The sequence below is a fragment of the Monopterus albus genome, unplaced genomic scaffold (genome assembly GCF_001952655.1).
Source record: "Monopterus albus unplaced genomic scaffold, M_albus_1.0 scaffold64.1, whole genome shotgun sequence".
Classification (NCBI taxonomy): domain Eukaryota; kingdom Metazoa; phylum Chordata; class Actinopteri; order Synbranchiformes; family Synbranchidae; genus Monopterus; species Monopterus albus.
Window position 1 is genome coordinate 457991 of NW_018127944.1, and position 12982 is coordinate 470972.

The window sequence follows — 12982 nt, forward strand, 5'->3', positions numbered from 1 at the left end:
AGTAACACTTAAGGTGTAAGGATGCATTTATCTCAAAGAACAGGGTCACATATTTTAAAGTCAGAAGCTTCTATGTACAGTGAGGCAGTTTTTGGTTGCTTTAATCATTTCATCTCTCTGGCTATGAAGAATAATCCCTAATCCTATTCCAGTGTAAGATGTGACAGGCCTCATAAAGTATTTTTAAGGCTTGAAAATGTAAACAAATCCTTTATGACTCTTCATAATATAAGACCCTTCAGCATCCAGGGTGTGGATCATTTACTTTCTCATATTGCTCTATCTGGACGATGTTTATTTTAGCAAATGAAAGGACAGAGAACAAAAACATATTTATGAGTAGCAAAAATATCTCTGGAAGGCACAGCAAAGTGAAGTGCTGCACACACCTAGGTGGATAATTTTATAGTGAACATAAATGATGAAACATGTATTTCTCAGTCCACTGTGATCCTATTGTATTGTTATTATTAAATGATCAAGAGTCCAATGGACTGCGGCTGCAAATTCTGGCCTTCTGTTCCTGCTTTGTCAAGTTATAGTAACAGCTTTACTGGGAAATCTCACAGATTTTACACCTGAAGATCAGTTTATTAGTGGTGGTTACTCATGATAATGTAATCAAGGTTACCGAGCTAAATGATTATCTGGCCATAAAGTGTATATAGGGTCAGATCACATGACAAAAATGTAGAGGTTTGTTTTTGGGACTTTATCCAATGTAGGGACAAAGTCCCGGTTTTGGTAACTGCTGCATTAATTAATTAATTAATTTTGATTAGTTTTGGTAAATATCTGTTCCTTGAAAATCTTCAATCTTTACACAAAATCAGAGGAGTTCCTCTCCATATAAACTACTGCTGCTAGAGACAAACAAAACATCTGGAGCTAAATATCCACTGGGTGTTTAGAAACTATTAAAACAACCCTGACTGAAATGAAACTGAACAGTTGTTTTCTATAAGGTACCTAAAACACTTACAGCTAACCAGTCTCTAATCAGTCCTTCCTCCTATTTAGTTTTTAAAAACTAAGGACAAACCAGCCTAAGAAATCACTATGATGAAGAAAGATACAGCAGTCTGTCTCAGCTCATATAGGATAAATATCTCTCCTGTAACACAAAGACATAAGTAGCTAGAACGACTTTCCCAGCTGACTCCCTGCTCTGCTCTGTGGACCCTCCTCCGGGGCCAGAGAGATAATCAACTTGAACCAAACCACGCCCCCCTGTTTTATTCAGGAGAACTTATCAGCGCCTACATGTTGAGTATTCTGCAGAGGACCCGGCAAGAGAAGAGAGTGTTTCACCTCCGCAGGCTACCCATGCTGACAAACACACCACCCGAAACGGCTATTCACTTCTCTGGACATTAAACTTTGAGTTTTGTAGTCAGGATGGATCTTTTAGACCGCAGTTACCTGGACGCGCGGTCTCCCTATGATTACACCTTTAATTTTTGGAACGACTACCTCGGCCTGTCGACACTAGTCGCCAAAAATAAGATCAACAGCCCGTCCTGTAGCCCCAACTCTATAACCGAGTCTCTTAAAGCGACTCTTGGCTTGGAGGACGATTCCCCGGTTTGCTCCTGCGTAACAGGGCACGGCAGGGACGGCGACGGACACTTGGACTGCTGCTGCAGGGCCCCGGGCTCCCCGCCTATCTCCATTTATGATCTCAAGGAGCGCATCTCGCTTCTCAGGCCGTACGAGCATCTGGCTGGGGATTCGCCGCTGGGAGACAGAGATTCACCCCCCTACAGGGGAAGCTTCACCGGCATCGACCTACTCTCCATGGACCGAAGGCGCAAACAGACTCAGAGGGGTAAGCCCGAGCCGAAGGTGTGCGTCTTCTGTCGGAATAACGGCGCGCCGGAGGAGGTTTATGGCACCCATATTCTGAAGACAGTCGACGGCAGGGTCTTATGCCCCATCCTCCGGGCATACACCTGCCCCCTCTGCAGTGCCAACGGCGACAATGCGCACACCATCAAGTACTGCCCGCTTTCAAAAGATCAGCCGAGCCAGAGAGTGGCAAAGGGAGGCAGAGCGATTGGCAAAAGGCTCAAAATCTTCTAAGCGAGGAAATCAATGAAGTTTGAGTTGCACTGTCTGAGATTACTACAGATGTTGCCCGATTTCATGCACAAGACAAGTCTGGAGAAAGAGATTTTTAAAAAATAAGATTTTTAATGATTTTTTGTACTCACCACTGCTTCGGTTTGTAATGTTCTCGTCTATCTCGTAACTCTATGCGCACATAGTTTACACCCGGACGCTTTGCGCGCAGTATTTTACCCCAGCACTCTAAGAACTTTCCAAAACTGAACCAAAGTACTGTACAGCTCGACCTGTAAATGACCGCCACCATGCTGTAATCTGAAGTTGCTGTGTTTCCGGAGCAGACAGCCAGATGTCAAGCCAACATAAATGAATATGCAGCATTCCTGATATGAATGTTTAGTCCCATAGTTTGTTGGCCGACGGAAGTAAAGAGTCTTCCAGGCCATGCAAGATGCAAGATCTTTATATGGAGCACATTTTCCTGACATAAATGTTTTCTACCAAAGGAATACACTTTAGTATTTAGCCTAAAGGTAATTTCTGTATTGTTTATATGTTGGGTGTCTTATATTCTTCATGTGATTTTATGTGGATAGTATTTTACAGAGCTCAACTGAATGTAAAAACTGTGGGAGGCAGATGTGATACACAGTCTGAAAGTCTCCAATATTTTTCACAAAAATACAAATGTTCAGTTGATTTTTTGTCACGTGGAAGTGTGTTGCAATTCTTGTAAATGTGTTAAAGAGGTGAACGATTTTAACAATGAAAGGCCTGACATTCCAAAGTCTTAATCTGCCAATAGAAATGTTTTATGTACTTATTTTTACCTTGTGTATCACTGGGAAATATATTCACTGTAAATGACTTCTGAATAAACATGTAATTTGCATTTTCTTACTACTACTTTCTACTATATTACTATACTACTTGGACTATAACAGATTTGTATTATTATGGAACAAATCATATATTTCATTATGTTAGATGCAGGTGATACATGATAAAATGCCAGGTTGTTCTTTTGTTGAGATTATTTTGTCACTCAGCACTTTCATGCAACTGTATTTCATCTGAAAATGTCTCTGCAAAAGCCACACTGACATGCAATGCAAACGCGCCACCTAGTGCTCACAACCTTAACTGAGAATATCCCCTGCAGTCTGTTGAAATGGGACTGAGATATAAACACTGTTTGCTGTAAATGACCTACTGTAATGAACTGGGTAAAATGGAGTCAAAACAAAACCTTTCGTGTTTAAAAAAAAGCTGAAGTGTGTTAATATCTTTGTTCTTACTGTGTAATTAAAAGGAACAAAGGCGAGAACAGCCATGCTTATTATCACATCACATATAACAGCACACATGCCATACTTCCAATACAATTATTAAATGATTTAAAACAATAATTACTAACCACTGAAGATTAACCTTCTGATCCACTTATAGTATTAAGACTTTGTTATGTAATAGCATTTCCTGGGATGATAGGCACCTGGATAACTGTGCCCTTGACAGGTATGTTTGTTTTCTACTCCAGCCTGTCTGTTATGAGCTGCATCCATTTCTCTCCTTGTCCTTATTCCAAATCATACAGAGATGTAGAAGACATAATAAATCCGCTGTAGAGTGAGTGTAACTGAATTAATGATATCACAATTTCTCCCAGACAGTAATAACATTGTCACTGAGTGAAGCTACAGTGTGTATTTTATGCTAACACAGGTATGAGCACTGTAATATAATGTGTGGCTGCCCTCCCCTTTTCTCTTTAATCACATAATAAGAACAAGGTTGTTCACACTATTTTCTTCAAACCAGTTTTGCTACCCCTGTGCTGCCCCCTGCATATAGAAAAATATAATTTATTTTGCCTTTGCCCTGAAATGCCCTTGTTCCTCATAATCTTATTTTCTCCCACCGTAGCAACATTTAGGTTCCTGTAGGAATTGGTCAGTATTTTATGAGTACCTAACTCATACAACAAAATTACTCTGTAAATTGTAGCCTAATTATTTTCCCTTGAAGTTGGTTTGTTTTTAACGTACTCCGCCTGACTAGGCCGACTCTGCAGAGACAGAAGAGTGCCGGGGTTTAAACAGTGAGTGCTAGCAGAGCACTAGGATGACAAATACTGATAACCCCTCTAGGAGTAAAACACCAGCCATAAACAGGCTGTCTTACAACTGTCGCCAGTCTGAATGTGTCTGTCTCAAAATATATGTCCTTGAGCAGGAATCGGAAATGCTTCCTAGATAAGAACATGAGCTTGATGCCCTTGTTTTTCAACAAATGCTAAGAATGATTTGCAGACATCCTCTGACTCATCTTTGGTGTTAAACAGCAGGAGTATTTCTCTGCGACAGCAGATACAGATAGCACTTTCTTCCACTGTGGTGTCTCTCACACACACACACACACACAAACACACACACACCGTCAAAGCCAGGACAGCAGTATATTAAATAGATGTGTCTCAAGATACTCTGGGAACAATGACGATATGTACGGCATCACAAATGGGTATACATCTAACAAACAACATCCATAGCAATAAATCTAACAAGAGAAAGGTCAATCAAAAAGAAAAGTGCATAAAGAGGAATCTAAATGTGTCATAAACTGATGTAAAGTTGTAGGCACAATTCTACCACCTCAATCTGTTTAAGTACCTCACAATCTCTATAGCAATTCTCCTACTTTATGTATGATGTTGAGCTCAGAGCTTGAGAAATGCATCTGAGGCTATGACGTGATGAGTACACAGTAAAACCCTCCTCCAGACATGCAGAGAGTAATTGACTATGATGTCATTTTCAGGGCAAATTAAAAGAAAACCTGCTCTACCACATCTTCTCTGTCTGCTGCTGCTGAGGGTGAATCTGAAAACCAATCTCTCCTCTGTCCTCACTGCAGCAGTCTGCTATTGGTCCAGTGGATGCTGACAACACTGATGCTTCTCTTTGGTGGAGGGGGGGTGGCAGCCTCACTTTATAAAGCCTGGGATCTGCAGCATCACTGAGCTGGTGCAGTGCAAACACACTCGCTCACCCTCACCGATGGTGTGCAGAACAAGGGGGACATAAAAAAAACCTTCTGAAACTAAAACATCCATATCCTTTTCTTAAACAAACAAAAAACCCACAATAAAAAATTCATCATGAGCTACAATCCCTACTTCTCCTACCGCCGCCCTGTGGACAGCTACAAAGGCTCCAGAAGCATCACTAAATCCTCCATGTCTTCCTCCCTCTACTCTTCTTCTCGAGCGCCTCCATCTGGGAAGAGGATTGTGAGGTTGGCCTTGTCTTCACTGTCAGATGGGTCTGAGAGGATGGACCTGGCTCAAGCTAGCTCCCTCAACACAGAGCTGTTGGGCCTGCGCTCCCAGGAGAGGGAGCAGCTTGTGGACCTGAATGACCGCTTCGCCACCTACATCGAGAAGGTGAGGCACCTGGAGCTGCAAAACCGAGCCCTGCTGGCTGAACTAGAAGCGCTGAGGAGGCGGCAGAATGACCCGTCCCATCTGCAGGTTCTCTATGAGGGGGAGGCGCGGGGGTTGAGGGCCATGATTGACTCCGAGAACGGTGAGAAGATGCGGATGGAGGCGGAGAGGGAATACCTGCAGGATGTGTATGAGCAGATGAAGGATCGCTATGAGGAGGAGGCGAAGCGGCGTGCAGATGCTGAGGAGGCCCTCCAGAGGGCCAAAGAGGAGGCAAGCAGGGTTACGCTCTCCAACTGTGATGCCGAGGCCACCGTGGTCTCCCTCTGTGATGAGATGATGTTCCTGAAGAAAGTCTTTGCAGAAGAGCAAGCAGAGCTACAGGCCCAGCTGCAGGTGGCTAACATCAGCGTAGACATGGAGGTGTCTAGGCCCGACCTCTCCACTGCCCTGCGAGACATTCGGGCACAGTATGAGCGGCTGGCAAACAAGAACATGCAGGCCGCCGAGGACTGGTACAAGAGCAAGTTTGCGAGCGTGGCAGAGATGGCGAGCAAAAACAACGAGGCTGTGTACGCCATCCGGGAGGAGACCATGGAGTACCGGCGGCTGCTACAGACCCGCTCCTCAGAGATCGAGGCTCTCCGGAACGTCATTGACTCCCTTAACAAGCAGCTGGAGGAGCTGGAGGAGATGCAGGCGAAGGAGGTAGCAAAGTACCAGGTGAATAAGAGAGTTTTGCTACAAGCTGACATGTAAATATATTCTCTACAGCAGCTAGACCTTCCTCATACTGTAGTGCTCATTAAGAAAAGATGGCAGGCTCACAAGCTGTGAAAATCTGCAAGGTTACTGACTGAAAACGTCTGACTGCACACAAACACTACAGACACTAAAAGGCATTGGGGATTTTAAAAAGCTGAACATATTCATTTACCACTTTCACTGATCTCTGATTATTTTATAGCAAATCTATTCAAGGAAAAAATCTTATATCATATTGTCAAGTTATATATCTCCACAACACTTCTTTATATTATTATGTGTAGCATCAGGATCTGTGATATCTGACAATGTATTGCTGTGCTTTTTTTGTATTCATAGATGAGGATAAGTGAGCTGGAGCGAGATATCACCGAGGCCAAGCAGGAGATGGCACGCTACCTGAGAGAGTACCAAGACCTTCTCAATGTAAAGTTGGCCCTCGACATTGAAATAGCTGCATATAGGTGAGACCTCCACACAGTACAGTTGTTGCCTCTGCAATTTAGTTTCTGTTAACCAAACACTTGATCTTGATTTGGACTTTCTAACTTGATTTACACAAATTGTGTTTTCAGACTTCGGTTGTGTACATGTGTAAATAAATGAACAGTAAACTCGAGAAGCATGTTTTGTCTTTCTTTTCAGGAAACTTCTGGAGGGGGAAGAGATTCGCTTGACTTACCCTTGCCTCCCTGTCCAAAACTAAACCTAGATGCCACCAGCCTGGCATAAACCTGAATTCTTCATACCCTTTCTTTCCTGATGTTACCTGAACATCACCCCCCCACTCCCCCACCCCATTCCTTCTGTCATCTTTCCTCCCTTCTTTGCTCCAAAGAAAAAGCTCATCCTTCTCAAGACAGATGCGCCCTTGTGCTAAACAAGAGGTCCACCAGAAGTCCCCCTTCTTCTACACACGTTCTGACACCACACATCAAGAAGACGGCAAAATACTGAGTAGCGGCACTGCATCAATTACATAGCTACTTCGGAGAGCAGCATTGTCTTGGCTGAGTTCCTCTGTCATACACACTAAGGTCCAAGCAGGAGAGTCACTATTTGACTCCTCTGACCCTTCACTGTGCAAACATTTGACCAATTGTTTGTGAAGGAGGACACAAATCTCAATTATCTTTCAAAGCTTGGACTTTATCTGTGTTTGAACTGATGCAAGAAACCTGCAGCATCACTGACCGGGAACTCTACCAATCGATTATGCACTGTCCTGCAGCCCTCGTTCTGTAGTAGTAGTCAGCAAACCAGTAACCTTAAACATTTCTTTTCATTATATTAGAGACGCAGTTTTGTCCTTTAAGTTATTCTTCCTCTGCATTTACATCTACACAATTACTGCAAGCTGTGGTTGCTTTGAAAATCTGAGTTAGTTTGGGCTGTCCTATTTGACTAGTTATTTAAATTTGCAATTTCTATCAAAACTGTCTTTTCTTGCATAACCTTGCAGATGTCTAAATGCTGTGGAAGACTAATTGTTACTGGTTTCTCCTTCCAATCATGCAGTGTGTCTCTCAGGCAATCTGCATTAGGTTTTCTGTTCTGTAAGCTCATTCAAAGCTAAACAATGAAACGAATTAATAACTGCAGGGGCTCCTTCCTGTTTGTCTGCTGATCTTAGATCTAATGGTGCTTTAGGTCTGTGAAACTAGTACAAAGTCTGCACCGTTAGGCTTGGTGTACCTGTAACAGCCAGCAGCAAGCTGAATAAACATATAACTGACCTGCATATTACTTCAAGTTTCGCGTTTCCTTTGGAGACTTTTCAGCATGCTTATAATAAGCTAAATACACTTGCTGCATACAAAACATCCTTTAAATGGCTTAATATGCAAATGAATTATTTGGCTATATACCGTCTCATTTTCGATCCAGCAAATATACAATATAAACAATGTGTAAACAGCTGTTACAATTGAAATCTGTGCATATTTTCAATTTACACAGCCTGGATGCATAAGATCAAATCCAGGATAAGACACAGTCATCAACTGCTGCCTCATTTTAGCTCTGACGTGTAAAAAGCCATAAAAAATACATTTTACAAAACAGGCTGAAACATGTATATTTTTAGACTGATGATCACACAGAGTAATTAATCAGCTGTGTTCTCATGACACCATTGTGAACTTGAGCTTTAATGACAAACCAGGGGAATTTTCAGTACATCATTCATAATAAGTGTAGTTATGAGGCTCTCAATAGCACATTGTCTTCAGCAGCTGAAATAAGAATGCACCTTATGTCACAGATATCTTTGAGTAATACTAATGTGTAACAAAAATATAGAAACCATTAGAATAATGACTTATTCTAAAGGTGGAAGGAAAACTACACAGTATCAGGAAACAGGATGAGATAGATGAGAATACCTACATTTTTAATGACTGCTTTTTAAGTTATTTCAGTTTAAGGGTTGGCATATTTTTTACCCTCTAAATAATAATAATACTAATAACAGGGAAGCTATTTCTTCATTTAAAACAATTTTTCCTTACTTGTATCTCTTAGTGTCAGAACCAACACAGCAGCAATGCACCAGTTCCTATCGTTCCAAGCCTGCTGGAGCTGTGGTCTGGTGGTAAGCTGCCTCAGCAGGATCATCAGTCACCGGGCTGACGCCAGGCATCTCACGGGTCCCTGAAGAAAACATGGACAAACATCCACAGGTTTCAAAACACATAGGGTGTGCAAAGCAATGATGAGGCCTATGTACCGTTTGTGTTGTTCCACTGTTGTTTGAAGGTTTCTTAAAAAAAAATCAGGAAAAAAAAAAACCGCTATAAGGAGACAAGACTTTTTAGCCTACTATTTACTTAAATGAATGTCCATAAGCCTATTTTTGGCTCCTTTCTACATTCTTTATTTTACTGTTTATTAACAGTACATGTTTTTTAAACATTTTTAGTTCTGTTCTTACCAGGCATTTGATCCTATTTTGTAAAACGCCAGTGTATGGCTACTATAACCAAACAATTAATAAATAGCTTTATGTTTCGGAAATGAACTATTACTATTTAATGTCTAGCTAGCTGACGTTTGCTAGCTGTTTGCCCCTATACTGAGCTTTCACTGTGGAAATAAGGGTTATATTGCAACAACACTGAAGAAAGAAAGTCGCGGACAACAAAAACTCTCATTTTGGAATCTTTGGGGTGCACATACATGCTTTTAAACGCCTTTTCTTCTAACCTGCAGATGGCGATAGTAATTACTTCCTGCGGTCAGAGGACACAAAATGGCCGCCGCCTTATGTTGGTAGCGTTTCTGTCTCAATGTTACGACACGTTTGTTTTAAACTTCAAGTGTTTTGGTTAACTGTTGCATGTAACGACTAACAACAATATTCAGCTGTTACTACCTTTCGACGCCGACATGTTCCAGGTTATCAGCGGGAGAAGCGTCCAGGTGGCCCGGCTCCTTAAACCCAGGAGCGCGGTGTTGGTGGAGGCTGTCCGGGGCAGAAAGTCCCGCACTGACCCTGTAGCCAAGTCCAAACAGGGGCGAATCAAAGTGCCTCCTCCAGTCGATCCGGTGGAGATGGTGGTCCTCAAGGAAAGATACACCGAGTACCAGTTGATCATGAGGGCGCTCCGGTACGTCAAAATCACTGGGTATCCTGCAGGGTATCTGCCGGATGGGGAAAGCTTTTGAAAGCACCGACTTCAGTTTCTTAGGAGGCTAAAGAAGGTTTTTAATGTTTTAATATTTAATAGCCTCTATATGAGACAATGAGCTCCTATGACAAGCAGTGGTGGAAGGAGTACCCAGGATTGTTTATTTAAATTGTTAATTGTTACAACCTTTATTTAACTACAAATATAAATGATCTCGTAACATTTTCAGTGAATGTAACAGTTTTTAATTTAAGTTTAACTTCTTACCTTTCTAGCAATATATGGTGTTAGTAATTTATTGCCGTTTCAGCAAAATAACGTTGGTGTGGTAACTAGACATGTAAATTTTCATGTATTTGGATGAAATTTCACATGCAGACTCTTAGACTATATAAATAAATTTTATTTACACTTAGGTGGCGATCACCAAAATAAATCCCGCAGGAAAAATACGGAAAGTGCGTCGAATGGATGCTGGGATCAAATCAGCTGACGCAGTCTGTGTGCAGACACAGTTATGCTATGTCATATTATTAGATTATAGTTACTGTGTACATCATTTATATGCTGCAGCTGGTTTAACTGAGCTCTGTGACATTCAAATAAAAAATATTAAGTTATTTTATACATAGTGTTTTGGCCCAGGGCCCTCCTACCTGCTCAGTAATCCATACATCCAAGTGAGGTTCGGGTCATTAATTGATTAATTATATTACTAGGAGGTATTGTTATAGCAGCTTGGAAGTGACAAATATATAAATGGCACTAAAATTATATGTAGACTATAATAACTAATTTTAGGCCTTGTTTGTTTTCTCTCATTCTGAAATTTTATAAGGAAGGTTTCATTTTCATGTCTGTTTAGATTCTGATTTAATAGTAAGTTGAGTTGATGAGTGAACTGAGCGGGCTGTGTCCCCTGTGTTTGTCAGTCTGGAGTTTAAGGAGGAGATGCTCAGGAAGAGGTATGATGAGGAGATTGGCTCCATGGCTAAGCAGAGGGCGAAGCAGGAGGCGGAGGAGCATCACGCCCTCATGACCTGGAACAAGCAGGAGAACCTCCGCATGCTCAAAGTCAGGTGAGAACCGATATGGCTGTCAAACATGGATGGATTACTGAACAGGCCCACTGAGCACAGGCCTGGGGGCCCAAAGGGTCGGGTCAGATGAAAAACAGCTATAAAGAGGCACAAACTGATGATAAATATGTTGTTGCTCCATCTGTGAGTCTTAAGTCAAGGCTGAATGCATTTTTTAATCTGCAACATTCTGACTGGTTTTTGTCTTCTATCCACCAGCATGGTTAAAGGATTTTAACACCTTCCTCCCCTCTGTCTTTCAGAATGATAAGGATCCAGAAGGAAAACGAAGAAGCTGAGCACAAGAAGTTAGAAGCTGCTATTGAGCGTGAAAGAGAGCAGCAAGAATTCATCAGAGAAAAAGAGAGAGAAATTATGCAGTTGCAGGTGTGATTTTTCTCAGTCTTATTTGTTTGTTTATCTGTTTATTATTTATCCTTTGTCTTGTTTATTCTGTGCTTTTCTCCCTCCAAACTGAAGCAGAACTGTATGTTTAAACTGTCCATTCGACAAGCTGTTTTTGTAGCATTCAAACCTGTTCTTCTGCATGGGAAATTGAGTTTCTGCATCACATAGTGAAAAGAGCATCCTGGTTATACAGTTGAATGTCAGGCTCCCTTTGACCTCTTACTTTCACCGTCCTGCAGGAGGATGCAAAGAACTTTATCACTTTGGAGAATTTGGATCAACGAATTGAAGAAGCTCTGGACAATCCAAAGAACTACAACTTTGCCATCGACAAAGAAGGGAGAGTTGTTAAGCAAACAGTGCTGCAGTGAAATAACAGACCGGCCTGTGTGCATCTGTCTCCGAAGAAAAACAAAGACTGACGGCCATGTTGTCCAGATGGGAATTGGAGAGTAACCCACCCTCAAAGGGGATGTTCTTCACTGAGAAAGTTGTTGCACCTGTATTTGAAAATCTTTGATCAACAGATACCTTAGACATTCTGCATAATGTGACTTATTGTTGATGCACAGGCATCGTGTCATCTGAAAAGCTTAGTTAGTGAGACCACATTTCCAGATTAACCTGGACACTTGTGTCCTCTCATGGCAACTTAACCACAAAGTCATGCTGCTTGAAAATTTTCTTGTTCCTTTGAATTCTTCCTTATTTGAGTGATGCATTCACCACAACATTCTTTCGATCATAGCCGTTTGGCCTTGATATGTAATGTATGTAAATTTAATGTTTATTGGAGTTTCCAGTAAATTACTCTGAGTCTTTTTTTAGTATTGGATGAAAATGAGATCTTTTTTTGTGCTTATCTATAAAGCTGAGCAAGAACTACTTGGAAACTAGCTAGTAATTTACAGTTTTGTTTGACTATACAGCATCAAACCCGGTTATTTTACAGTTCTATTCAGAAGATGTTCCACAGTGTCCTAGATATATTATCAAACACTTAACATTAAAAATCAAGCTATCAAGCTCCTCTCATGTGGAACCAGCTCCCAGTCTCAGTGCGGGAGGCAGACACCCTCTCTACCTTTAAGATTTGACCTAAGATTTCCTTATAGTTGGCTTAATATAATATTGTTCTTTTCAATATAATACTAGTAGGACAGTGTCGAAGGGTAGTAAGGTACTTAGCATGTTATATGTCTTCCCATATTTCACGGCATTATAATTAATAATGTGGCTGAACAGGGATAAGACCTGAGCCACTTTGGTAACTGCAAGCCAACAGGGGCCCCAGGCCATCCTGTTGTCACTGAGTATATTTAACCGTACCAGTGGTTTCTAGCCAACAGGATGGCCTTCACTTGTGCCCATGTAATGTGTCTATGAAATTATTGGACATGGTTGTCCCATGCTGGAGAGCTTCTCTCCTCTCTCTCTGTGCACTTATATGCCACCATTATGTGCCACTGTGTCTCCTCTCTCCCATAGTGTGGCCTCTCTCTCTCTCCCTGTACCTTTCTGCAGGTAGCCCTGGCTCTACATCTTTATGTTTCTGATGAGCAGTCACCGACCACATCAACCTGACCAGT

The 12982-nt window shown here is 41.6% G+C and overlaps 3 protein-coding genes and 1 long non-coding RNA gene across 8 annotated transcripts in view; 3 read left to right on the plus strand and 1 right to left on the minus strand.

The window, feature by feature from the left end:
• Positions 1 to 9737, minus strand: part of LOC109962415 (uncharacterized) — a 34263-nt gene extending 24526 nt beyond the window's left edge. For 3 of the 5 annotated variants that reach the window (XR_002275249.1, XR_002275250.1, XR_002275248.1), the window contains exons 1-2: positions 9455 to 9667; positions 8788 to 8929 (exon numbers count right to left, since the gene is read on the minus strand). This is a non-coding gene — a long non-coding RNA (uncharacterized LOC109962415). Of the gene's footprint in view, positions 1 to 8120; positions 8512 to 8787; positions 8930 to 9454 lie in introns of those variants that run through there. The other 2 variants (XR_002275251.1, XR_002275252.1) reach the window with 2 other exon arrangements.
• Positions 1274 to 3369, plus strand: LOC109962414 (nanos homolog 1-like). Its single transcript, XM_020604105.1, has one exon. The coding sequence runs from the start codon at positions 1399 to 1401 to the stop codon at positions 2080 to 2082; it is 684 nt and encodes a 227-aa protein (XP_020459761.1). The 5' UTR covers positions 1274 to 1398; the 3' UTR covers positions 2083 to 3369.
• Positions 5074 to 8018, plus strand: neff2 (neuronal intermediate filament family member 2). The gene is made up of 3 exons (XM_020604103.1): positions 5074 to 6235; positions 6617 to 6741; positions 6923 to 8018. Exons 1-3 carry the CDS (start codon positions 5228 to 5230, stop codon positions 6981 to 6983), a joined length of 1194 nt encoding a protein of 397 aa, XP_020459759.1. The 5' UTR covers positions 5074 to 5227; the 3' UTR covers positions 6984 to 8018.
• mrps26 (mitochondrial ribosomal protein S26) lies at positions 8890 to 12878 on the plus strand. Its single transcript, XM_020604104.1, has 6 exons — positions 8890 to 8958; positions 9488 to 9547; positions 9674 to 9885; positions 10839 to 10985; positions 11249 to 11372; positions 11633 to 12878. The coding sequence occupies exons 1-6, from the start codon at positions 8941 to 8943 to the stop codon at positions 11762 to 11764; spliced, it is 693 nt and encodes a 230-aa protein (XP_020459760.1). The 5' UTR covers positions 8890 to 8940; the 3' UTR covers positions 11765 to 12878.
• The last annotated feature ends 104 nt before the right edge of the window (positions 12879 to 12982 follow it).

Bases quoted from the DNA above. Each gene is read 5' to 3' on its own strand.
- LOC109962414 (XM_020604105.1), top strand. From the start codon at position 1,399: ATGGATCTTTTAGACCGCAGTTACCTGGACGCGCGGTCTCCCTATGAT.
- neff2 (XM_020604103.1), top strand. From the start codon at position 5,228: ATGAGCTACAATCCCTACTTCTCCTACCGCCGCCCTGTGGACAGCTAC. The intron at 6,236-6,616 runs GTGAATAAGAGA...TTGTATTCATAG, and splicing joins AGGAGGTAGCAAAGTACCAG to ATGAGGATAAGTGAGCTGGA. The intron at 6,742-6,922 runs GTGAGACCTCCA...CTTTCTTTTCAG, and splicing joins ATTGAAATAGCTGCATATAG to GAAACTTCTGGAGGGGGAAG.
- mrps26 (XM_020604104.1), top strand. The intron at 9,548-9,673 runs GTAGCGTTTCTG...GACATGTTCCAG, and splicing joins ATGGCCGCCGCCTTATGTTG to GTTATCAGCGGGAGAAGCGT. The intron at 11,373-11,632 runs GTGTGATTTTTC...ACCGTCCTGCAG, and splicing joins GAGAAATTATGCAGTTGCAG to GAGGATGCAAAGAACTTTAT.